The sequence below is a fragment of the Trachymyrmex cornetzi genome, unplaced genomic scaffold (genome assembly GCF_001594075.2).
Source record: "Trachymyrmex cornetzi isolate Tcor2-1 unplaced genomic scaffold, Tcor1.1 scaffold270, whole genome shotgun sequence".
Taxonomy (NCBI): domain Eukaryota; kingdom Metazoa; phylum Arthropoda; class Insecta; order Hymenoptera; family Formicidae; genus Trachymyrmex; species Trachymyrmex cornetzi.
Window position 1 is genome coordinate 716,031 of NW_017297377.1, and position 27,795 is coordinate 743,825.

General features: G+C 33.6%; 3 protein-coding genes across 3 annotated transcripts in view; 1 reads left to right on the forward strand and 2 right to left on the reverse strand.

Annotated features, from left to right (window-relative positions):
• Window positions 1-11,458, reverse strand: part of LOC108761886 (probable multidrug resistance-associated protein lethal(2)03659) — a 74,228-nt gene extending 62,770 nt beyond the window's left edge. The window contains exon 1 of the mRNA XM_018508646.1: window positions 11,200-11,458. The gene's annotated coding sequence lies outside the window, so the exon portion shown is untranslated. The remainder of the gene's footprint in view (window positions 1-11,199) is intronic.
• Window positions 6,266-8,888, forward strand: LOC108761892 (putative odorant receptor 85e). The gene is made up of 4 exons (XM_018508654.1): window positions 6,266-6,364; window positions 7,480-7,590; window positions 7,858-8,013; window positions 8,835-8,888. The coding sequence occupies exons 1-4, from the start codon at window positions 6,266-6,268 to the stop codon at window positions 8,886-8,888; spliced, it is 420 nt and encodes a 139-aa protein (XP_018364156.1).
• Window positions 11,459-13,217: 1,759 nt separating the features above from the next.
• Window positions 13,218-27,795, reverse strand: part of LOC108761885 (protein expanded) — a 36,550-nt gene continuing 21,972 nt past the window's right edge. Inside the window, 12 exon segments of the mRNA XM_018508645.1 lie at window positions 13,218-14,256; window positions 14,500-16,265; window positions 16,523-16,801; window positions 16,913-17,224; window positions 17,564-17,729; window positions 17,927-18,202; window positions 19,275-19,515; window positions 20,580-20,659; window positions 21,421-21,500; window positions 25,849-25,948; window positions 26,360-26,434; window positions 26,437-26,515. Of these exon segments, the coding sequence (XP_018364147.1) occupies window positions 13,753-14,256; window positions 14,500-16,265; window positions 16,523-16,801; window positions 16,913-17,224; window positions 17,564-17,729; window positions 17,927-18,202; window positions 19,275-19,515; window positions 20,580-20,659; window positions 21,421-21,500; window positions 25,849-25,948; window positions 26,360-26,434; window positions 26,437-26,487 (3,930 nt within the window). The 5' untranslated portion in view covers window positions 26,488-26,515 and the 3' untranslated portion in view covers window positions 13,218-13,752.

Genomic DNA, 27,795 nt, shown 5'->3' on the forward strand with positions numbered 1-27,795 from the left:
GATCGAAAAAATATAATAGAATTAATATATACATTTTCGATCAGATTCGATACATTGTTTTTAGAAATTTATAAAGCTGTATTTTTGCACGTGTGATCGTTCCTAGAACCAATTGGCAGCAATTTGTATGTGTAATCATACAAATCTACACCGAGATTTAGAACCAACTATCAGACAAAACGCGATTGGTTACTTACTTTGAATTAAGCACATATGATACGGAAAACTCTTATATGTAATTTACACATTAATTTTGTGCGCCATAGTCTGTTTCTAGATTCTATAGACAGTTCTAACCATGAAAACAGAGATTACTTGCGCTCTGGCGTTCGTGTATTTGACTCAGTTTCGTGTGAGCTGTCGAGGAAAGTACAGTGTAAAGCACGATGCAGGTGATGAATTGCAAATTTTATTCAGTGTTACAAAACGCCATGAAAAATTATATGTTATTACATTATTTAATGACTAATTACAAAGATTTTTTAATATTTTTTGAGAATCAAAAAGACATAGATCGTGCGGTCAAGCTGTTATTTTGGAACAAACGGCTAATGTCGACGCTGGGTCATTGACCTTTTCAACAACGATCTTATCTTCCCAATTAATTTTGGCTACTTTACTTTGCTCTTGATTCTGGAGTATCTGGACTTCTTTCTCTACATCGGTAATTTCGATTATCTGATCATGAATTTGACAGAGAACATAGCATTTGTATAGATGTTTGTGCGAATGAGTACGCTAAGGTTATATAACGATGAAATTGGTGAGGTCATAACGGACGCCATGAAGGATTTTAATGAGACAAATTATAAAACCGCCGAGGAGATTAATACATTTGTCACTTACTACGCTAAGTCGAGGATCTTTTTTAAGCTGATGGTGTTTATCACGATAACGACTTCATCATACTATTTGACTCTGATATTCTCATTATTCTCGGAAATGGAGGTGAGTTGCTTTTTTGTATAATTTGATCCCGACGTATTTAGAAGAATTAAGTGAAATATGTGAAACAAATAAAATCTCGTTAACCGACAGTTCATCATTTTTATTATGACTTAATTTTACAGAACGAGTTTTCATATTTTATGATGAATATTTTTTTTGTCTCCAAGTTTTCAAAATCTACGTATTCCCTTGAGTTTGAAAAAAGTGCCAAAGGTAGAAATTTTATTAATATGGTTTTTCTAAATGCTAGTATTAAGGTCACAATTGAACGTTTTCTCAGGATTACCCGAAATAGTGACCAACGAAAACGTGACTCAAATAATTTACCTATTGCCTTATCGTTTTCATCTGTTTTACGCGATTGAGAATATACTTACATACACGATTACATATGCTTGGCAAATGCCGTTTGCCTTCATCAGTGCTTTAGGACAAAGCACCGCTGACTGTATCATGATTACTCTCGTCTTTCATATTTGTGGTCAGATGTCGGTTCTTGCTTTGCGCATTAACAATATCGATACCGAAGTTTGTGATTGTGGGCCTGAGATGCGACGTGTGATGCTCATGCATGTACGATTATTACGGTAAGCTCATGCGTATAACGTGAAGCTTTAGTTAAAAGCATGTATTGTTAAAAGCTCTCCTTTAGTTTCACATTTCAGTTAAAAATAAACGTATTTAAGCTTTCTCACTTTTTGCCTAAAATAAAAATTTTTGTTAGATAAATTCTATATTTTTTTCTATTCTTTGCTGACAAAAATAAAAGACATTTTTATTATATAAATTTTTTTTATATACAAAGCTTATTAAAGTCGTAGGGAAACACATAGTTGTGTTTTTTATATATATTATAGTTATATATAGTTATTATAGTTATATATAGTTATATATATTATATATTATAGTTAATTTCTTATAATTCGAGACCCTACGACTGTCTACGACTTTTAGGCTAACCTTAATACTCATAGGTGGACTATTTAAATGTAGTCTGTAATGGGCCATATTATAAAAACTCTTGTACCTCACAAGTTAGAAAATATTGCTTAAAATTAAAATATAGAAATAATGTTTATTTTATTTTTCGAAAATTTTCTTATAATAATATTTTAAGTAGCAAATTTTGGGACATCCTGTGTATATACAATATGTGTATATATACATATATGTATATGGATATGTGTAAAAATAAATTCTCGTATCGCAACTTTAATTAGAATAATATATATTATGCAAAAAGAGAGAGAGAGAGAGAGAATCAATTTATACCATTAATAATATTGTTATTAGTAATTAAGATAATCTACTTAAAATTTTTACATACATGTATATTGATATTTTGCATTAAAAAGTTCTAACATATAAAAAAAGTGATTTAAGTATTTTAAAAATATATAGATTAAGTGTTTTCACTATTTTATTAATTACAATTTTTATTAATCATTTTAATTTTCAATTTTATGTGAGTAAAATCTTTCTAAGGGTGAGACAGGAATTGTTCCACTTTTAATCAAATTCTTCATATTGTTAGTCCTGCTTATACTTTATATTCATTGTACTGTCGGTACTGAGAACCATGTGACAGAGGTAATGTTTTATTTAGAGGAAATATAAGATGGAAATTTAAAAAAAGCTACATATAATATGCATATACATAGTAAAATTTGTGTTCGATATGCACGATTTTTTATTATTTTTTCATAGTGTAAATAATTTTTTTCACAGAATGCTAAAATGTGTGAAACATTTTATAATTGCTGTTGATATGATATGTCAAAGAATAATGCACGAATGTTAGTACTATGCATGACAAGATCGCAAAAACTGCTCTTCCTGATAGCTGGAAAATTTACCATTTTTTGCCTCAGCACTTTAACTGACGTAAGCTGATGATTGCATTTACAAAATTTTTTAAATAAATAGGCTTCGCTTAACTTTAGACATTTGAAATATCATTGCTGTTAATATAAGAACACGAAAACATGGTTCAAAAGTAAATAATTTCAACAGGTTTTGAAAACATCCATGGGATATTTATCAGTATTACGTTCTCTCTTACAACATCATTGAAGAGCAATAATTTTTGGAAGCGTGCAAAAATAATTTATAAATTGAACATCCTCAAATAGAAATAAATATATAATTTATAAAATAAAGAAAAAGAAGAGAGAAAGAGAAGCATTATTGCTATGAAAAACTATAAATTGTTTATAAATTTTTAGTATTTTATGTAATATTTTTATTTTTAATATGTTTTTTATATAAAAAAAAATATATTCATTTTTAAATAAATTTTATACATAAAAATAAGGTCCTTATTTAAAATATCGTTTAATTGCTGTTATATGTAAAATGTATTTTTTACATAAATTGCACAATTAATATGCGTCAATTGATTTATATATATTATAACTTTTAAAAAGGTCGCTCAATTCGGTATCATCTTACATAATCTCAAACCATTGCTGACATATTTTTGCTATTATTATTACTGTGACGTACCTTAGCTGAACGCATTCAGAGATTATCATCCAAGATGATTTGTAATCAAGAAACTTCATTAGCAAGTCGATAATTATCAAGTTATTTAAAGTAAAATTAGAATACATTAATAATTACTTAGGTGAAACTTGACAAACAATCATAGAAATTTTAAAATTGCAAAGATTTTCTTGTTCATCACAATATAAACATTTTGCTGCACTGTGCCACTCGTACCTTTAAATATAATACTGCAGATGCACTTGTCGACGAGATGTCTACTGACGTACGAATCCATGAAGAGGGGATCGTCTGTCATGTAAGTATCGGTATCTTTATAGATTGCTTGCGCTAGGTTGATTTTGGCAAGCTGGCCATCGTTCAAATTTATCTCTCTTTCGTCCCAACATTCGTAATAAAGATACGAAGTCTATGACCAACTTTATTTGGCAGACTCTGCAATCACTTCTTCGTAAAGTGACTTATTCGTCGCTTGTTCCAACAGATCATTTTGCATCACTGAAGACGTAAAGAAAATCCATAGTATGCTGATTGTCATTAAGTAATTCAACCATAAAAATTTATGATTTCACTCAAGAGGGACAGTTCGTAACCACAACAAACTACTCCTGTTCGAACTTTCTTGACTATTGGCCACAAAGCTTCCGAAAGAAAACTTTTACAAATATAATTACATGCCGAAGATATTCTTGCAGGTACCAGTAACCAATAATCATCAGAACTTTTGTGTCTAAGACGATTAATTTTTTTTGTATTAAGTTGCTGAAATATATTTATATATTTAGAATAAATAAGCTTTATATTATAATAAGTAGTATAGAAATATGTAGATGTCGAAACGTGATGTAATATCTCCATTTCTGTAAATATTTGACTACGTAATTTCATAAATCAAGATTTTACATAAATATTGTTAAAAAGTCTCAAGCTACACTGACGTTACTTATTATTTTACGGGTAGCGTGATTTTGCCATGTTGCTTATAATGCTATACAGTTACTGTTTCTTCGGAGACGTTAGTTAATACGACGGATTTGCGCAGCACGCGAAAACAATTACACTAATAATATTATTAAGAATTTATTAGGAACATTAAAAAGTTTAATGATTCTCAGCATTGTATTTATTGCAATCGCTGCAATTTTTCTACATTGTACTGGATATAAAAAAATAAAAGCTTATTGTTAGAGACTGAGATGAATCAAAGGAACGGCTTTTCATGAGACGGTAAGATAATTAGTGGGAAAAATACTGGCTAATATCTTGGTAGCAGACCGCCTATTACAATATATAAAGTGTATAGAATCTGAAATAGAGAAATGAAAAGCATTAGACAAACATAAGTCTAATCTAGATATTATATGTTTCGACCCCCGTCGCATGCATGAATAATCGCCGCACAAGTCTGATTCGACGAAACGAATCACAGTCGAAGACGATCAGTTGATGAAAACCTACAACTCGATATGAAAGTAAGAAGTTAATATTCTATTGCGAAACATTTCGCCGTAGAAAACAGCTTCTCTGCGTTTGATACTGATCGTATAATTGTGTATTACTATATTTCCTCTTTAGTACCTATGCGATTTAATCAATGTTATATCACTTTCAATGACTTTTATTCAGAATATATGTAATATTACAGAACGAAGTCGACCATATTGAAGATTTATTTGTTCATTTAGAACGGATCTTTTCCATCGGAGGAATATGGCCGTTTAAACAAACATATATCCGTTTCGCGATTTATATCTCGCATTTCACTCTTTATCTCATTATGGCGTATGCCGATTTTTACGATGCTTTTGGTAATTTGGAGCTTATTGTGATGAATCTCGTGGAATCGATGGTTTATTCTATGACGTTCCCATTAGTGTGGCTGATACGCTGCAGTAATTTGCTAAAACTTCTAATTCATATAATAAAAAAGGATATGGTTGAACGCAAATTCGAGAATTTTGAAGAGGAAAGGATTTACTATAATTATAATTTTATATCCAAGATATTCTCCTATGGTTCGCTTGTTGGCATGTTCATCACGGTCGTATTGCTGTATCTTAGACCGCTTGTGTACCTCTTGACTATTAAACAAGGTATGTAAAATCAAACTTTTTCTTATTATAATAAATTTAAATATATTGTATGATTATATCTATATATAATAAGTAAAAATTATAATATATACATATACTGTATATATGATAACTAGCAAAGTTTACATGTATGACAAATAAAGTTTACATCACATTGTATCATTATTTTATTATTAATCAATCTGCCACTGTAAAATTATAAAAAACAGTTACTCTATATTCTTTAAATACTTTAATTGTTACTAATGTACTTTGTTCAAAGAAAAATTTATTTTTTTTTCTATTTATGTCAACATTTCTTCATTCTGTCATCTTTTTTTAGCATCACAAAACAGTACGGAGTCTTTCACTCTACCATACAGAATCCATCTATTTTTTGATATCAGCAATACTCATACGTACATATTGATGTATCTCTGTCTATTTCCAATGATTTACTTTTCTGTATGTCACATGGCAGCGATCTGCCTGATGGTTATCTTAGTATTTCACATTTGCGGCGAGTTGTCCATTTTGGCATATCGTATTAGACATATTAAAGAATGCTCGCAAGCTATGATACTAGGCAGAATTCGTAGCTTCGTTCGAATGCATCTCAAGATAATATGGTAGGAGTATTGCAATCATGTATTCAACATATAGTAGATCTCTTCATTTAATTTGCTTCTTTATTCTTTCTGTATATATAATGCTGTCGGAAATATTATGGTGATTGAAGGATGGCAAAGTCCGTGGACGATACTTTCAATTTCATTCTTTTGTATGAACTCGTTGGCCTCAGTGTTGTACTGGCTATCTCATTGTATTATGTCATAATGGTATGATATATTATTAAATATTATTATTATATTTAGCAATACCAATACTAGCCGGTAGAATATATAACTGTGATAACTTTTCAAAATGGCCTCCACGTTCACTTGTATATAGTTTCTCTTTATGAGGCTGTATTCAAACGAGAAAGATGACCGCATCTCTCGTTTTCTTCTCCTGCAAAATCGGACATGGATATGGTACCCAGCTATCTAATGTTCTGTCTTTTGGCTTCTGTATACTGAAGAGCTTACCGCGCAGCAATTAAATGCGACGCGGTAACCAATAAACATGTTAGGAGCTGTAGGCTTATTGACTACCGCGTCACATTTTGTCGCGCGTCAAGCGTTTCCGCATCCAATGTGCAGAAGTCATTATTAATTTTTTACCAATGCGTGAGAGTTCATATATGCAAAACTTTTTGTCAAGATAAAATTAATTATAAATGTTGAATAAACAACAAAATTATAATTGGAAATTATAGAATGTCCTAAATATATAAGGTGTCTGATAATTAACGAATAAAAGTCTCGCATAGGGGCAGAATGGACTAAACTGAGTAGAAAAGTTCTGTATTATTTTGCATGTTTCGCATTAGTTAATAAGTTATTAATTTATGGAAATTTCGAAATTTGGCCAACCTACCACCAAATGCGGCGAGATAAGGGTGCGTTCACTTAACGCTTATTGCGAGTATCACGTCATCCTTTTTGCCATCAAATATTAGACAAGGGTGAAATCATTCACGGGAGCGTTGCCAACAATTAATGGAACGCACCTCCAGAAAGACGCACATTGTTTACAAGCGACATTGACATTAACATGCCTAGAGACGGCGAACGCGCGCTTCGCTGGACGATTTTAGCTCGTCGCACGCTTGCATTCGCCGGGCGAATTTGGCTATTTTCATAAATTAATAACTCATTAACTAATGCGAAAAATGCAAAATGGTACAGGACTTTTCTTCTCAGTTTAATCCATTCTGCCTCTATGGGAGAGTTTTATTGTTAATTATCAAACACTCTGTATAATATACGTAAATATATTATATATATATATATATATATATTGTACACATATATATAGTATATGCAATCTCATGATGTTTTATACTTTTTAGAACATGGATGTATCGAAAATAGCAACCTGCTGCACTTTTACTTTTTTTGCTCTTATTTCGCTTGTCATGCTCTTTGGATATTGTTTGACTGGTGACCAACTAACTCAACAGGTATTGTTGGGAGGAGCAATAAGCAATAGATTTGTCCGCATTACACTTTTTTACATTCAATATCTTTGCTTTTTCTCTTTTCAATGTCCGAATATATATTTATCTTGTTTAAAGTATAAAAATTTTTTAAGATTTCGAGCAACGCGAACAAACCTATTAATATTAGACAGAGAAACAAATCTATTTTGTCTGACATTACTATAATAACAGAAATTTTTACCGCAATTTTTATATTAAATGCTTACTATTAGATTGTTTTGTGTTTAGTGTTTAAATGTGCAAAACGCATACTATGAATGCGATTGGTACGAAATGCCACTCGGTTGCAAGAAAAGTCTGCTAATTTGCATGATTCGAGGCCAAGTTATGCTGCATTTAACTGCCGGAAAATTTTATATATTTTCTTTAAACAGTTTTACGGACGTGAGTGTATCAAAGTAACAGTCTTACACATAAAAATAATTAAATTTTTTTTATATTAATATTATGTTATTTGCAGTTGTTGATTAAATTATAGTAGAGGTAGTTACATTCAAATTCAAATTACTTTAAAATCATACTTTTAAAAAATGAAGCTTTTATGTGTTACAAAATTCTTCATTCTTGCAACACACCATGTATACAGGGTGGACCATTTTAATTTATGCAGTCGATTCTCTCAAAGTTTGTAAGTTTAAAACAAATATGTTTTAGATAAAAGTTTTACGGTTTCAAAGGAGTAAAAAAGTTGATGACCTTGGTTGACCTTCGTTGACCTTATCCTTAAGGTCAGGTCAAGATTGCCTAAAATTTTGTAAATCGAACCCCTCATTTTTAATTACATATTATATTCTTATAGCTGTTTTCGTCATAACTCAAAAAGTATTTTTTAAAAAAATGAAAATAAACTTTATCATAGAATTTTCAAAAGGTCTTGAAGATCACTATAAGAATATGTAATAAAAAATGAGGAGTTCCATTAAAAAAATTTTAGGTAACTTTGACCTGACCTTAGAAACATCTTCTTAAGGTCAATTAAGGTCACCAACTTCTTTCCCCCTTGAAATCATAAAACTTTTGTCTTAAACATTTTTGCCTTAAACTTACAGATTTTGAGAAAATCGACTGGATAAGTTAAAATTGTCCATCTTATTCATGCATCTCTATATTTAAATATACGGATTTAAAAAAATTCTCGGAAATTTTTAATCAATTTCTTCGAATAAGATTCAAAAATATACTGATATATGTATACTTTTATGCAGATTATTAAAACTTCCATGGCGTATTTGTCGATGTTACGTAGAATTATGTTATGAAGAATTATGGAAAAATTTATCTATGGCTCACAATGCTATATAAACCTGTGAACTACAGATAGAGAAATACACTTAAAATATACGCCAAGCCAACATATGTATCAATTACCGTAGTTTACAGTATATACTTTTTTCCAAAAATCATAGTAGATGAATAAAAAAATAAAATTAAAAAAACAATATATCAGATATAAATTTCTCCTAATAGATTGAAAAAATATAATAGAATTAATATGTATATTTTCGACCAGATTCGAGATACATTGTGTATTATTTTTAGAAATTTATAAAGCTGTATTTTTACGCATGTGGTAATTCCTAGAATCAATTAGCAGCAATTTGTATTTATAATCAAATCTATATCGAGGTTTAGAACCACTATGAGACATAACGCGATTGGTCTTACTTTGAATTAAACACATATGACTCGAAAAACTCTTATATGTAATTTACACGTTAATTTTGTGCGCAGTAGTCTGTTTCTAGATTCTATAGACAGTTCTAAGCATGAAAACAGAGATTACTTGCGCTCCCGCGTTCGTGTATTTGACGCAGTTTCGTGCGAACTCTCGAGGAAAGTACAGTGTAAAGCGCGATGTGCAGGTGAGTTGCAAATTCTCATAAACATTATAATACGTCATGAAAAACCACAAGGTATTATATTATTTAATGGTTAATTATAAATACCTTTTTTATATTTTTCCTAGGATTAAAAAGGTTATGTTGTGACTATCTAACATTATTTTAGAAGAAACGGTTAATATCGACACACTAAATAGTGTCAATTTAATTTTATTTTCTTAGATAATTTTGTACTACTTCAATTTCATAGTTCTGAAATATCTGTATCTTCTTTTTTCATCAGTGATCGTGAATGACAGAGAAATAACGTTCTCACAAATACAATACTTGTACGAATAAATTGTTATATAACTATTAAATTGATGAGATATCATATAATGAGGACTATGAAGGACTTTGATAGGACGAATTAGAACTAGAAGAATTAGAACCGATGAGGAAATGAAAGCATTCTATAACGTTAGGTCAAAGATCTTTATCAAGCTATTGTCGAGCTGACAACTTCGTCATTATTTAACTCCGATTGCAATCCTTAGAGATGGTGAGTCATGTTCACGCTTTTACATAACTTATCTTATTTTATCTTATTGTAAAAGAATGGCATACAAGTAATGTGTGAAGAAGAAAAGTATTATTAATTTGAAAATGTACCGGCGTCTCGTATTTTTATTATTACTTATTTCATGTATTATTACAATTTTATAAATCAAATTTTCACATTTTATAAATTATATTTTTATCTTTAAGTTTTAAAAAAAGGCTCTATATACTTTTTCGAGCTTGTAATAAATGCAAAAAATAGAAATTTGACCTACTATAATTTTGTTTAAATATTAATTGTAAGCTAATGTCATAGGATCATTTTCAGGGCTATTTAAAATAATGAAAATGTAACTCAAGTAATCTGTCTAGTGTTTCAACGCTTTCATTTTTATATGCGATTGAGAACGCGCACGTGCACACGATTATATATGCTTCGCAAATGCCGGTCATCTTAGTCAGTGGTTTCGGACAAAGCGTCGCTGATTGTATTACGATCACCCTTGTCTTTCCTATTTGCGACCAGATGTCTGTTCCCGCTTTGTGCATTAACAATACATCGACACCGAACTCTGTAATTGCAGGCTTGATATGCGACACGTGATGCGCATATACAATGACTGCAGTGCGAGTATAATTGCATGTGCACGCGAGAATAGTTATTATTATTCATATCTACAAAGTATTATTAAGAACTATTTCTATGTTTTGTTTAAAGCTATATTTTAGTTTTACATGCATCAATTAGAACTCTTTAAATTTTTCCAACTTGGCTTAAAATAAAGACCTTTGTCGAATAAAAGATCTTTATTTTGATTTGCTTTTACTTCAAAATTGTGACTCTGATAAAAAATTGAGTATTTTAATTCCTTAGAAAACTAACTTTTGAGAATATTGATTTTATATAATAAATATATTTATTAATTTTAAAGTCGTAAATTTATATTTATATGATATGGATTTTTTTTTAGAATGGAAAAAATACAGGATGCATTAAGTGCAACATTGTTTTAGGAGTTACTCGAATCCATGGTTATCAAATTTTAGGTAAGTAAATATTGTAATGTGTAATATTGTAATCATATCAACGTAACATTTGATACATATTTTCATTCAACTTTAAATTAAAATTTTAAAGAGATTGCTTGAATTAATATTATATAATATAGTACCATATGTGTGCACTTACCATGCATATGAGAGATTCATAAGGATCCGGTATACTCAGACAGAACATATTATTTCAAACGTTGCGAATTTTGATCGAAATAGTATAATTAAAAAATGCATGTAAAAAATGAATTGAAACTAATTGAAACAGTCGAGAATAAAACACAATGTTAGTTTCCACGAAGGGACAAGACACTCGACTGCCCCACGCTCTACGATAAGCCGTAATTGCAGCCGAGTGAAGGTTGCACGTACTACAGTTTATACAAACTATTGCTTCAGTAAATATACGTCTGGACGAATCGCATCGAACATGTGATCACCACGTTGCGTCATAAAGACAAGTCGTTCATTGGTCGTTCTCCTCAGCAATCTTTCATTTCTATAATATGTACATAAAGGCGCTTTCGGGTGAAGCAAGAGGTTGTGTATTATTCCAGAAAAGAGATTAATGACGTCATCTACTGTCTCTTTCTAATGCAAGAGTGATATACAAAGTTGCATGTTCAAAAAAGTTTTTAAAGACACTAGATGCATATGTTTATTAAAAAATATATTATATAAAAATATATTATACGTTTTGATAAAAGTAAATGTTTTCAAGTAAGAGAGATATTAAAGAAAATTTTGAAGGTATTGAAATAATAAAATTTTAAAAACATGAAAGTTAACTAAAATTAAAAAAATATTTTATACGTTGCAGTCTTATATCGTTCAATCCTGTTTTCTTACAAAAGTAACATAAAAAGTAATATAACAAATAATTACAAAAATAATATAAAAAATTGTGTTAATTGAGAATAAAAAATATCATATGTAAAAGTATTGAATTTCTTATATATTTTAACATCCAATAAAGTAAATATCCAATGCAGTTGTATAAAATACAACAGTTCAATTTACGCTTTATTTATATTTTTTCACAAATTTTCTTTTATTACAAAAGATTTTATTTATTTATAATTAATTGACATGGCGCATGGAATACATACACACGAGATTTTTGTCTACATATAAAATCACGTAGTATTATGTTACGCAATATTATGTACAGATGCGAAAAATATAATATTAAAATCTAGTGACAATCAGTAAACTATTTTTACGACTAAATTGTTGTTCTTTTATTATAATGATTTTATGAAATTGTTGCACTCTCTTTTATTTATAATAAGTGTGCGATCTCTTATAAGATCCGCAATAAAATTAATTTTACATTTTATAATATTACAAATAATATAAATGCCGAATAAATTAGATATGTCGAGATATGTTCGAGAGAGAGAGAGAGAGAAATAAAAATATTTCAGAAACATGTTAATTAATTAAAAAAGCAAAATGTTAAAAAATGTTATATGCATTGCACTTGTAAATATTATATATAAATTTAACGATCGATTTCTCCATTGTGTCAATAAATTTGGATGGTAGCTTTGTAATATTGAATTACAAAAATAAAAAAAGATTAGGTATACTAACAGCACTATATGTGTATTACATAAAATGCCTTGAATAATGGTGCTGCAGAATAATCACCGATCGAAATGTTAAAAGATAAACGGGAAACTGTTCGGTAATAAAAAAATATTATTTCTGAAAATTCTAAAATATCTATTTTTTTAATTACAATAAAATCACAGAAATGTTTTCATCCGAAATATATATGTATTCTGTGATTATATTAAGTAAGAAAGTCATTTCTCTTTTTTACGATATTATAGAGTTAACTAGAATAGGGTAAACTATATCATTATTGGCCACCTACGCAATATTTACTTTCGTCATAAAATTCTTATCGCACACATCGGAAACAATATACAAGTACATAATTGTACTCTAATCTTATCATAATTTAATTCTTATATATTCGAAATAAATAGAGGACCACTGCTTGAGTAGCTCTGTAGATTGAATAAAATATCAGTCATTAAGACTATTAATTACATCTTAGCATGTATTTATTGCTAATACTCTCAAGATGTTATACTACTTGAATTTTTTGTAATACGTATCGTAATTAAACGATATTATCGCTTGAAAATATTGAATTTTTAAAATCGTTCTTAATTAAAACATACGAACAGTGTAACATATAAATAAAATTATCTAATCCTCGGCAGATTATCACATTATGATTATCATATATGCAATGGCCAATAACTCTATGATTTATCCTAACAACGAGCGGGACTAGTGCCGCCTTTATCGGGGCTTATGAATGGAATTTTCGTCGCAACATATAATTGAGCAAGAGACAATAACGCTTTAGTATATCTAATATCAAAATGTTCAAATATATCAATCTAATAATATTGAAACAAACTAGTTGGAGTTTCTACATATTTGCGAGAAAAGAAGAAAAAGAAAAAAAACAGCGAACAAACAAAATGGCACCCTGAATCAAAGAAGCACGGTCTGCGGAAACGATATTTAATTTGTCGTACAGCTCCTAAGTACGTCGTATTAATTACATTAAATCGACGTAGGGCGTAATAGTGATTATGGGATTATGGAATGTACTTTCGTCCTGAGCTAAGAATCTATGAATGAGAAAAGAATGTCTACACAAGCGTTAGGAATGAGATGCCCTTGTAAAGTCCTTCTTAATAGTCGAGACCCCTGTGGAAGAGACGTTTACCTTGTAGGCATTGCTCTTTACCTCAGAGGGATGCTTGTGAGTGCTCGTTGAAGATTTTCTAAGTGGTTTCTGTATTTGTGTCGTTGACAGTCCACTCACCGGATACTTGCTCCTACTAGACGTCGCGCCATTGCTACTCCGTGTACCACTCTTCGTGGATACAACGGTGGAAGTTATTTCGCTGGGATGCTTCGGCAGAACAAAAGCTTTCGTCTGCTTTAACAGGTATTGATCGTTGCATAACGCGGAAATTAATGGTAAATCTAAGTTACGACTTTTCTCGCGAAGCGTTCGGATATCTAACATATCATCGCTTCTCCTTTCGTCATTCTCTTCCGTACCGTTGCTGAGTTTCTTAAGTTTGTTCGTTGTCGTGGTGGCCAACGAGGAAGTTGATACTGAAGAAGACGATGGCAGTGGTTGATTCTTATCAAGATTCTACACAAGAAATAACATGTATTACTATTAAACATAAGATATATAATTTTATCAAATATTTATAACTATGTTCTAAAGAGCTGATTGTCTATCTTTTTTGAATTTGAAGGAGTTAAAAGCAACGATAAAAATAATGCAGAATATTTGCGAACACCTAATAAAGATATCCAAGTGTTCTTTTGTTCTAATTTTGATAAACCTTGATTACAAATTCAAGAAATTTGATATTTCATTTTGTGTTACCTGTATTTCGTAGGGCGGTGGTGGTGGCGGTGGCGGTAATCTGCGATGCTTGGATTGTGGTAGAGACTGCATCTTGTTTGTGAACAAAGTATTCAAGCATTTGAGAATATTTTCGTCACTTCTGGTCCGCGAGAACGCATTCAACGTGTGAGGGTGAGTTGGTACGGGCGGCTCTCTTCTGAGACTGTGACTACCCGTAGACGAACAAGTTGCACCGCTGTACAGCGAACTAGTGCTAGCAGCGTAGTGACTATTCAGATTGCCTTGCAGATAATTACCGCTGGAACTGCCTGTTTCACTAGAGCTGAGATTTTGGTTGGACGCATATTTGGATTGCGAGGAAAAAGAGGAACCGGGAAGGTATGGCGTGCTACGATACATCACTGAAGACTTGCTAAAGGAAGGATACGGTGGAGGCGGATAAGCCGCCATAGCCGCCAGAAGGGAACCTTGTTTGGCGTCGATGTACTCTTGCTTCGACACCGCTGGATCTTTGAGCGGAAACATAACATAATCAACATCGGAGTAAAGTTGTTGTTTGTACTGTTCTATTTGCGATCGAGAAACCTGACTCGTATAGACGGTCGCCAAACTTGATGCTGGCTGTTGCGTTGATGACGGCGGCGGTGGCGGTGGTGGCGGCGGTGGTTGCCGCGGATGTATTATCGGTGGCGGTGGTAGAGGAGGCGGAGGCGGTGGTGTCGTCAAATATGGTAGAAGTACCGGACCGCTTCGGGAAGCGTGTACGTCTAAGTAATTGTTTGGACCTACTACGAGAGCGGCAACCGGAGCATGTACAGGTGTGGGTTTCATTTTATCGCCTGGGTAAGTGGGAGGTTGGATCCTAGGCGGTGGTTTCGGTGGCGCGATATTCCCGGCGACGTCGTTGATGGTTTTTACTACTTTCGGAACAGAGCCAATTGTCGCTGACATGTTGGGATAGGGCGGTGGAGGTGGTGGAGGTTCTCGTGGCGTCACCGCGTCGTTTCGCGGTGGAGTGGGTGGCGGTATTTGAATCCTCTCTCGTGACGATGTATACGAAGGTGGCGGCGGCGGTGGATCGGTTCGTCTAGGTGGTAACGGGACGAAGTCACTGCAAGTTTTGTTGTATGGTGGTGGCGGAGGTGGTTCACGTTCCCGAGCCAATTCCAGTATGCCGGATCTCTTTGAGACGTTGATTGTTGCATAGTCAATGCTTTCTATTGGATATGGCGGTGGTAATTGTCGATCACTGTCCGTCCTAGGTGGTGGCGGCGGAGGTGGAGGTGGCATCGTCACGTAATCGCAGTCCGAGTCCATCGAATTGCTAATAGTCTTACGTGGGGGGTACCTGCCGACTATCAGATCCGATAACTCGTCAGCCGACAATAACGGCCTCGCTTTGGACGGATCGCTACCGTCGCCTCGGAAACTGCTCACGCTGAGTATGCTATTGCTTCGCGAGCGTGAATCTTCGAGCTGTCGGTTCAAGGAGACCTCGTCATCACCTTTGCAAAGACTATATATCGGTTCCTGATCTTCCACGCCGACGTCTTCCGTATAACTGCTTTCAGATCGTAACCCACTGTGAATAGTATAGAAACCAGATGTGATAGACGCTTCATCAGTGGTAGACTGAACGGAGCTCAGGGCACAAACATCGCTCGCCGCAGAGGATGCGTTGGTATCACCCGTAGGCGAATACAAATCGTCGCCGATTCTTTCGTCTTGAATCTCACTGCTTCTCAGTGTATACACGCCACTAGTCTCGCTCGCAATATCAGTACCTGAGAAAGATCATTCAAAGATTTACGGTTACACTACGTGACTATGCTTAATTTCAGAAAGTGAATGAAAAACAGAAAAGGTACCGAAATTTGTATTCTGTGTGCACGTATTCTTATAATAAATGTAAAAATCAAAGAAATGTAGTATAATACAGAGGGATAGTTCGGTCTAGATAATTATAAAAAGATTCCACAGTATTTTGACTGTGTCGACAAAGCTATTTTCTAAACTAAAGCTACTCTTCTCTTTCGCTCACCTGTATATTTACCTGTCTTCTTACACCTGTCATAAATGGCACCCGGAAAGCTAGCTGTCTCCGTGGAAATTGCCGAATTTTGTGCTGTATGCGAGTAGCCTAGCTCCAAACTGGAGGTCGCCGAAGCCCGGCGCATTCGCGATGGTCCGCCTGTGGATGTATTAACGACAACCACTGTACTGCAACTGCTGCTGCATTGCGAGCCCTCGGCGGCAGTCGCGGCACTTGACGCGAGACGTAATACCACCGATGTAGAAGTGGCGTCGGAATTGTCAATCTCTGAAAATTATCTCGACATGTTAGTCTACTTTTCACCGCGATTTTTTTTTACTCGATTCAACATTAATAAAAACAAAGTTTTTATTATTATTATATATTAATTAAGCTTACCGTCAATAACAGAAACGGAAGAAGGTGGCATAGAGTGATTGTCTGTATCCCCATTCGTGCCATTTAAAACTCTACTCTGGCCATCTGAATAAGGTACCATCTCTAAGGTAAGACGTGGCAAACACTCGGTCGACGCTGGTGCGGTATCAGGTTCATCTTCGCTATGCACCCGATCGCTGACAATACCAGACGTTGTGTTCGAAGATGTACTCGAGATGACAGAAATTCGTTGGTCACCACGCGCACCGCGCGCCGCTAAACTCAACTTACATCGAGTAGGGTACATGTAACAATCCCTCAAGACTTTCCGTTCTACAAATTATATTTAATCTATTGTATTATTATAATTCATCATTATCAAATATCTATTTAATTTCCTTATAATGGCTTTAAGGACGAACTGAGCAAAAAGAATAAGAATTAAGAGAGAAAACGAAAAAGATGTGTATATGTTATGACGTATGTACATACATGTGGTGGAAGAAAAAAAAAGATTAAGTTGAAAGGTACAGAAAAAGAAGAAAATTATCTTATAATATTTTTAATGATTTAAGTAAACGAAGAAAATTAATAATATTGCGCGATTAATTAATTAATTAATTGCTCAATATAGATAGTCATCAATAGCAAAAAAATACAAAGTAAGTTCACCTTCTTCCTCCCGTTTCATAGCTTCATTTACTCTAGGCGCTATAGCCATAGAGAACTGATGGGTGTCACGGCAAAGTCCCAAGAGGAGTTTACTCTTGTCATCGCATCCGCTGTAGAGGGTGAGTTTTTCCGGCTGATCAACTGCACGGATTTCGAACTTTTTGCGCTGCGTAAAAAAATACAAAAAGTTTTTAATTTTTAAATATACTTAGAGATAATAAAAAAGAAGTTAATTTATATTATCAAATACAAGTAACGATGCGAGAAATTAATTTATCTTAATATGTGTAGCACAAGAAATAATTAAATATTGTTGCGGCAAACGAGCAGGAACTTGGAGGAAGACATTTTTTCAATGCTTACATCAAAAGAGAGTTTGCCGATATTGTTCCAAGCGAAAACGCGCGGTGTCTCCTCCTCGGCGTAGATTCGCACTCCACGAGCGCAAATTGCCAGGAGTATGCGTCCCGGTCCCGCCTCATTCTTACTTCGGCGCAACCGATACAGGTGAGCGTTGAGCGGCGCCTCCAACAGCACTGCCTCCCGGATATATTGCAACTCTGCCTCCTCTCTAGAGAGCCCACTGTACTCTCTGTGCTGAGCTGCAAGCACGGTGAGCACGTTCGACTCGAGACACATCTGAGAGCATTCGAGACAGATTAAAAAATTATAATCCGAAGTAATTGTGCAAAAAACACATTTAACACATAGCTGTTTTAAAAAGAAATGTTGCACGCATTGTAGGTGTTGATGTTCATATATATGGAGAACATGCTATCAATTACTTTTATCATTTCACATATAAAAGTATTAATATCATTGAAAAATAAATATAAGCTATCCAGTGTTTGCTGATAATCTAGATAATCTAAATTATCTAGATAATCTAGAAATTATAATATAAATAGTATGACTTCACTGTAATATATGTGATTAGATCTTCATCTTAGATAATTTGAAAAAGATAATTACGTAGATAACTTGAAAAAAGATAATACTTTTTTGTCTAAGATACAGATGAAGATATATAGGTGTATTGGGTTTCATACTTGATACATCATACCTGCTAATGACAGATTCTTAACGTCATTTTAAGACGAAAAAATTCTAATATTAAAATATCGAGGCTATAATATTTTTTTAATTATAAGCATTTAAAGTTAGCGAATCATATCGTCTAAAGTTTTTTTTGATATTTTATTTATTCTATAGTTTACAATGCAAAATGCCAATCACAGTTACACGCGCAAACTTTAGGTGATGAAAACTATTATAACCTTGATATTTTGATATTAGAATTTTTGTTTTAAAAAATCTTCAGGAATCTGCTATTAGCAGGTGGTGCGTTGAGTCTGAAACATCCTATATATTCTAATAAAGATAAGATAGAGCCTTTTTATTTAGATAACTCATTTAAATAACTCATCTAAACAAATATATAAAATGAGGCTCGAAAGAATCTATCAGTGATAAATATAAAAAAGCCCATCAAAGAAAATATATATTTAATTCGTTTTGTTACATTTACACGAGAATAAAGAGTTTTCTGTGCATCTGAACAGCCGATGTAGGCACTGATGGGCTTTTTTATATTTTTAACTCATCTAAATAGCTACAAACACTGAAGATATCTCATATTTTATATATACATATAATAATTCAGTTCTTTTTAAATTAGGGAAATTAGAAAAATCCGTGAAATGCAGCTTACATGGGAAGGAAGGTAATCCGTGGATTTGCAATAGCCGACAGATCCTGCATGCGGTCTGTGACGTTCTTCGGAATAATCGCCAAGGTCGGCTTGAAGGGCAAGCCCAGCGAGCACCAACAGCGACGTGACGATAGATGGTTCATGAAGGGGATGGTGAGGATGGAGGCTCTCCACCCCACCGCCGTGCCTAACGACATTGTCGCGCAGTTGCAGGTAATAGTGATGCCGTGTCGTCTCATCGCTGAAACAATAACGCGAGCATTAAAATATTTAATAAATGTTTTATAATTATGATCAATACGTGAAATATACTAAAGAGACTTTTCTAAAAGATCTTTTTAAAAAGAAATGAACGATATGTTATTATAAATATGTAAAAAAATGTTCAAACTCAACAACAAGTTTATTTTATGCTGAAAAGAGTAAAAAAGTTAAAATCTTTAAGAATTAAGTCGCTTTTGAAACACTAACAATTCAAAAACAAAGAAAGATAGGAAATTATTGCTACAAAAAATATTAATTATATAACTATATAAGTAGGTATTACCAACAACTTATAATCGACATTATATAAGTAATTTAGAGCTTCTTCAGTACGTAAAAAGTGGGTCCAAACAAATGGGTATATTTCTTGATTGAAATTAGAAGCATTGGCAAAGAGACTCGCGCGCTGGGCGAGACTCGTAGCACGAAAATTAAACCTTAAGGGCAAACGTGCAGTGAATCGTCAAATTCAATGTAAATCAAAGGGTTTCGTGTGTCGAAATAAAAAAAGAAACTAATACTGCGAATCGGTATAATTACCGAGGTGCTCTGAGAATGCCTTCGTTTTAGGCGTACGGTCTATCTATCATGCTCCGCATAATTACTTTATAATTATAAGAATAGGTAGCAGTACTCAGCTACCGGACGAGAATCCGGATTTCGTTCCACGAATAAAATTTTCGCCTCGATATCCCTGCAATTTTGCATCTTTCTTTTTCTATATGCACAAGTCTTTTTTGCGTTTCTTTCTCTTTCTATGGCGGTGCCTTTTAATCAGCACGACACCGGCGGCGTCTTTTAAACATCGTCTAAAAGGGAACAAGTAGCCGAACACATTTCATACTTTGCTATGCTGATAATTCAGATGTATGACATATTCAATGCCATGATTAATTTCGCAATCGAATTGAGGATTAAAACATCTGTTCTTTTTTTGAATATGTGACCAATTAATTGAGAAGCAGACATGATTTTTTTTTATTTCAAAGGTTTATAAAAAAATAAGTATAGTTCGTTTGAGATAAAATATTTGTATGTTACCTTAAAAGTAATGGTGTATCGATGTAGAAACGAACTCGAAAGTACAGGACAAAGGCTGGTCGTCCACTGCTATCCAAACCCTGGAAATAATATACACATATAAATTACTATTACTAAATATTACAATAACGTGTAAAATTGCATACTATTCTAATAATGATCATCACAGATTGTAGATGTATCGCGATTGCTTGGAATATTGTTCAATCACACATATACTTTCATTATAGGAAAATTTAATAGGAATTTTGATTTTCTTGAAGAAATTTGTGAATTGTCTAAAACAACTCACAATTTGAAGGATACAAATATTGTATCATTTACATCATCAGGAGACACGGTATATCTCAGCGCTAATCTAAGATAACCGTGAAAAGGAAGTTCTTAACGGACACTGTAAAAAAATGAGTGCGCAGTTTCACTCAATTCGATCATTGGTTGAGGAGAACTTGAGTCGAAACTAGTTTCCATGCGCGGTTCAATTAGAAATAAATTAGAAATATAATTTTTATATCGCACAAATATCTGTACAGGAAAGCTTATTTTCTATCATTTACTATAAATAATATAAAATGATATGAATTTATTAATTATTGTTTTTTTTTATGTCAATTGATGACAAATTAATGACGAGGGATTATATTCTTTGTAAGTACAAACATATATTATTGTTTAAATAAATTTCCTAACATTCGAATTGTTAGTAAATTATATTTTTCTATCTTTCTTTCTCTCTCTCTCTCTTTTGTTTATTTGTCTTGTTTTATTCTATTCTCGAACTCCTTCTTTCTCTCCTTCTAATTATAATAAAACAATAAGCAATGAATAAGCAGCTACTTACATATGTATGAGAGTTTCGCCAATTCTTTGGGGCGTATTTGCTCAGCTTATTCTCAGGATCCACAAATAGGTATTCGCCGTCTGAAACAATAAAATTAATTCGTTTGTTTCAGCAAAAAGTTTATTACTGCATCTGAGCATCGAATATTTAAAAATACTCTACGCAACTTTTTCAAAATTGGCATTGAATTTAAATAATAATTATGAATTTTTATATGTACTGTATATATCGTGTATTGAATTTTACAGCTTAATTGAACACTTGTATAAGATATATGTACTCCACGGTTTCTGGTATAGCAATTGAGAACTCTTTCAGAGATTCATTTCCTTCGCACGTTCTTTTGTACGATTGACAACGCGAGATGCCGATACTCCATAAATGAGTGAAACAATGAAAGAGGCCCGGCAAGAAGATGTTAGTGAATGAGGGAGCCTTAAACCTGTCCAGTCTACATGGGACCAGACGCTCGAGCTCTTATGGCACGATAACGTGACATGTTTTTCACACTGGAACTCGATTTGAAACCGCGAATGCTGATCGGGGACCGTAACCGGAGTTTGGGCCCTCAAGGCTTCCGAACAATCTACAATTCCCAATGCAACCGTCGTACTGGCAAACTAGTTGAAGCTGTTGTTACATGCAAATGTAAAACTCTCACGATGGAACAATAGTTACTCATGAATATGGCATAAGTTTATCTTCGGCAAGGTATATATAAAATTACCGGCATTCCAATTTCAAAATCCCAACCAATTGCTTTTTTCTTAGATTTAATTTGTCTGACAGTAAACTTTCTGTATATTATCTCTTCTTTAGAATAAGAATTATTACAAACTTTGTAATGAAAGTTTCAAATCCTGTGGATTATATGATTAATTTAAATTTAAATGGTACGCATATTTAGTGTCTTATATACTTTCTGTTATAAAAATAATTTTTGTTCTAATTTTATATATAATTTTTTCCTTCTCTCCCCTCTCTCTCCCTCTCTTTTTCTTTCTCTCTCTCTTTATAATATATCAAATTACCCGTAGAATTTTATCCTGTATTCTGTTGCAAATTATAGGTCGTCTAAAATGGACTTAAGCCGCTCCGGTATTCCTCTTTCGATACGCTCACTCTTTCCGTGGGGAAGAGAGCACCTGTGTTACCCGAGGTATAACCCGGCTATTACTGGGGAATGTTGCCCGAAGGCTAACCCTGGCCCTCGCGTAATAATCCATCGGGACTATAGGGCCCATCGTATTCCTCTGGAGATATTCTTCGCAGTCACGGAGGGAGCACAATCTCCCTTTTTCTTCATCTCGCTTGGATCCGATCGAGTTCGCATCCTGGATTTAAGTTTTATTCCCTTTTGTTTCAGACTTTCGTCTGCCCTAGTACGGATTCACGTTTACTTGAAAGACAGAGGTGTTTCGAAGATTTCTCAAGTCAACGCGATTTTTTTTAACAATATTTTTTAGTGTAAATTGATTCTTCTCTTTATTCTGTTTATACAATATTAGAATATCATTTAAATATCTATCTTGATATATTATACATATATTTTTCAATAAATTTTGATTTTACATTATCAATATTAAAGAAATATATATTGATATATTATGTGTTACGATTAATTTTCTGTCTAATGTTCTTGTAACGTATTTGATATACTGAAAATTGATATAGTCTAGAATATACTAAATTGTTATTCGTGTAAATGTGATAATAAAGCTTTCAGGATCTGCCTTGCTATTTGTTAATTCTTGATGCGAGAATCTGTGTTTCTTAATAAATTCATGTCTAACTTCATAGAGCATCGGAAAAGTCCGAAAGGAGCGTCATGTGACGCAATAAGAAAAGTTCAACAAACAAGCCTTCTCTCATGAGCCCATCTGTTTCCCAGAAAGAAACAATACTCCTTTTTTTTTCTCGTTCAGTATGGCTCAGCAATGCGCCATAACCATAATTACACTCGTAATCACCCCTGGTTGCCTTGATCATCCGGAGGAAGAGGGGGAGATCTGAGTTGCTCTTTTCTACCTTCGCACTCTCGTTACCTATCTTCTACAGACTTGGTCTCCGTTCAAACGCATACCTCTGAATTTACTGAATCTACTAAAGATTAGAAATTTCTTGCGAGGAATCTCGCAAACGTATTTAGCCCTGGCCTCGATTTTACACACTTAGGACTCTTCTCCTTGTTTATAAAGAACAAATTGTAAATATTACGAGAGTTGAAAGAAAAAGGAAGAAATAGGAAAAAACAAACAAAAAATGGATAATAAATAGGGGGAAAAAAGATACTAGATACTTATAAGAAGATTTCTTGAGAATAGATAAAAGAATTTTTCTTAAAATATTTAAGAGATAGCCTGATGGAACAGGATAAAAAAAAGTATTGCAGAAAGAATGAAAAAAAAAATAGGAAAGCATATTTCTTCTCTAACAAAATCAAAGGGTTCGCTGATGGATTCGGCGGAGGTGTTGCTCGTGAGATTCGTTGGAGTAGGATGTGACATACGGTGTGGGACGCGAAGGATACGAGAAGGAGATACGGGAGGGAGAAGACGTTGAGGCCCTGTTGTGACGCGCAGCTTTAACCTCGCCGCGATATATATCCCTTGAACCTGCGCTGGAGCGTATTTTCTGCTCCGTCTCCCCTCCGCTAGCTAGAACGGACCTTTTCGCCCCTCTTCCACCACGTCGTGTGCCAACGATCCCTGTCCTCGGCGTCCTCCTTCCACATTCCTGTACGCAGAGCCGTACGTTGCGCCGGAGATGCTCGACTGGGAGATGGAATACGAGAGGCCTTATACAAATCATCGGGCTACCGTCTTACCCGGGGCCCCGTTCTCTTTTTTTTCCTGCTTCCCCTTTCCGCCCGTTTTTCTCTTTCTACTCTATCTGGCCGCTTCCTTTCTTTAGCGCTCGTCATTCCCTCCGTCTTACTCCGTCTTTATACTCCGGCAACCTATTATCTCTCTCATTTATCACATACCTCTCTATCTATGTATTTATCTATCTCTATTTCTTTTGCATGTACTTAACACATTGTACATAACGTTCTTTCACTCAATTATTCATATCTGTACATACACTCAAATCTTTCACAACTAAAATTTATCGTAAATTGATACTCAAACAGAAAATATCTAATAGCTCCTAACTTTTTCTATTGTTTCTCTTATTATTATTAAATACTCGCTGTAAGTTGAGTCATCAAATTACAGAAAATGTGAATTTGCGATAAAGGTGAACATTCTTAGAGCATGAATGTTCGACTAAGCAGTTTCTCAACTCAATGAATAAATATAATTGGAATATATTTCTTTAACAGAAATTTTTCAGCGAAATAAACTCATTGTACAATATTTCAAAAGATACAAATAAATTTACGAGCTATACAGTTTCATCAATGGAGAAAAATCATGGAAAGTAATAAGAAGAAAATAGAGAAAAAAAATAGAAATCGCGCAAAATGAAAGAAAGACGAAACAGGAAAAGATGAACTGTAGAAAGAATTTTCTTCTAAGATTAAAGCGCCTTTGAAGAAATGGGAAGCAAAAGTTGGTCTAGATCGCTTTTAGCAAGACCCACCGCGAATCGCATAAGCCATAACGCGCATACAGGGAGTGTGAGCTGCCTTTCTTCTTATACTTGTTTTTCAGGTGCATTTTTTCTTGTCATGCTATGGCTCGCGCGTCTCAAGACTTGCCAACTCAACCGAGTCCGATGATGGTGCTCTGCTGGAATGTAGAAGGGATGGGTGAGGTGGGATCTCGTAGGGCTCTTTGAGGACCCGGGGAGGCTTTATCCAGTGGTGGGGGCCACCAGTCGGACCGGCTTGTCACGATTGGTGAGGGTAGCGATGAACGTGAGCCGTATGGTATGCAGAAAAACCTGACGATTAGTCAAGAGGCTTGGACATCTCGCTAGTTTAATGTTTTCACGATTTCTCTGTTTATGTTACTTTCTTCGTCATAGAAAATAGATCTATAACGTAACATAAAACTGTTTATTTTTTCGAACAGCCATTTCGATGTATGCATTAAATTCTTGTTTCTATATCTTTATCTTTTGTACTTTAAATTACAATAAAAAAAAAAGAAAGAAAGTTAATTTATTAAAGCTATATTTTTATTCTTAAGGAAGCAATTCTGATAAATTAATTTTAACGTATTGTTAAGATTATCTCAAGAGTTTTAAAGATATCCATATTATGACGTTATTAACGAAAAAAAATAAAGATCAATTTTTCTTTAAATAAAATTGCATAATTTCTTACATGAATGAATAAATTTCCTTAATAATTCTATATATAAAAATATTATTATTGATGTACATAACAGTATTGATTTGCAAAAATATAAATTTTATTGGTTTGAAATTCTTCTCATCGTTACTTTATCTATAGTAAAAACACAAAAATACAATACTCACCGGACAATATTGCCAAACCGAAAAGTTCGCAATCTCGCATGCCCTGTTGGCTGAGAAGTGTGCATGTCTGCGTATAAACCTCCTTTACTCTCGACTTAGCCTGAAATAGTAAAACGGACTAATTAGCATTAAAATTTCCAGAAATATTTTTCAATTAGTTACTTTCAATTTCTAAATATTTTTCAATTAGTTACTTTTTTATTAAGTGACACTCGTTCTCGAGGACATCATTAGATATTTCATATTATCTTATTTATAAAAATGAGAAAAAGTAATAAATAAATTCTACATTTTATTAAAAAATATATATATACAATGTTATTTTCAAATTCTTTACATTTGAAATCTTTATATTCAATACAATTACTTTCCATAACAAAAAAATGTTACTTTTTTATTCGTACTCATTGTCAGTGTTGTAACAAAATTATTTTATATCTTTCCCACAATAATAGGTGTACTGGTAATATTACACTTTTTGATACTTGTTCGTAATTGATATTTGCCTCACCTCAACGATGAAGTAGAGAGGATCACCGGGAAGGGCATGAATGGCGAGATAGCGGCTGGCGGAGACCAGGGGTTGAAGGCAAGACCGCGCAGCCGTGACACCGCTACCACGCATGCTGCATGCTTCATGTCGTCGCCGCTACGCCCAGCGTCCTCACTGTTAACAATCAGTAAACTGTCAGTGGACAATCAGTAGTGCCATTTGAAAAATTCGCATTAATCTATCCTTAATGAGAAAATTCAAGATCAAAATATAATCATTATTTTATGTTTCTTTCGGCAATCTCACAATTTTTGTACAAAGCTTGTTTTCAAAAGTAGAAAAAAAAAATTTTATGTAAAAGTCGATCCCTTAAATATTTTATTATAAAGATTATAATAAAACTATGAATCATGAGAGAAGACAATCGGATTCCATTGACAATCGAAATTCATTGAAACACGACAAAGAAAGAATAAGTCGGACGTGTTTATCTATCTCTGACTATTACAATTACTACGAGACTCTAAGAAGCTGAGTCTTCTGCTAAGTAATGCACACGTGCGCAGCATAACTTGTAGCCGAAATTTTCAACCTCAACTGTAATAGTAAGTTTCATTCTTTTCCTTACAACGGTTGTGAATTAGTGCATGTTAACATGGTGTCATACGATTGGGATATGCTAATAAAGTTCAAATAACATGCAGTGATTGAATTTTAAGTGCTGAAAACGTAATCAATTGAAATTCATTGCTGTTTAAATGCTGTATATGGTAAATAGTAGTATAGTAAATCGTTAAGCCATTAAATTTTGTCATTGCAAACCATACATACTTGTCGATGGACCTCGCAATGGAAAAATAATTTTAGTAACTGATGAAAATCACTGAAAAGCAATTAAGATTTTCGCCATACACAGCCTTTAAACAGTTATTACGTTTACATGGCTTGATTTACGCCGAAGTTATAACATCGATGTTATGAAACTGGCCAATCATAGTTATTCCTCTGAAGAATGGAATGACTGTGATTGGGCAGTTACATAACATCGATGTTATAACTTCGGTGTAAATCTCATTTCATCTCATTTTCAGTATTTAAAAATCCGCGTTGTTTGAACTTCAATGTCATATCCTCATCACACGATGTCATGATTCGCAACCGTTATAAGGAAAGGAAACTTGCTCAATTGAAAGTCTACAAATCTGCGTATTACTTATCAGCCGGGGTCCTTGTATTTCGAGTTAAGCTAGTCACGCACACTTTCCGTAACAGTAACAGTAAGGTTTTCGACCAATCGCGTTGCCCGATTGTTACGGTTACGGTTACGGGCGACCGAATCGAGCAACACGATTGATTGGAAACCTATGTTACGTTTACGGTTACTGGTAGGCGTCGTCTACAATACACAGAGTAAGAAGTAAGAGTAAGAAATTGACCAATCACAGTCGATTATT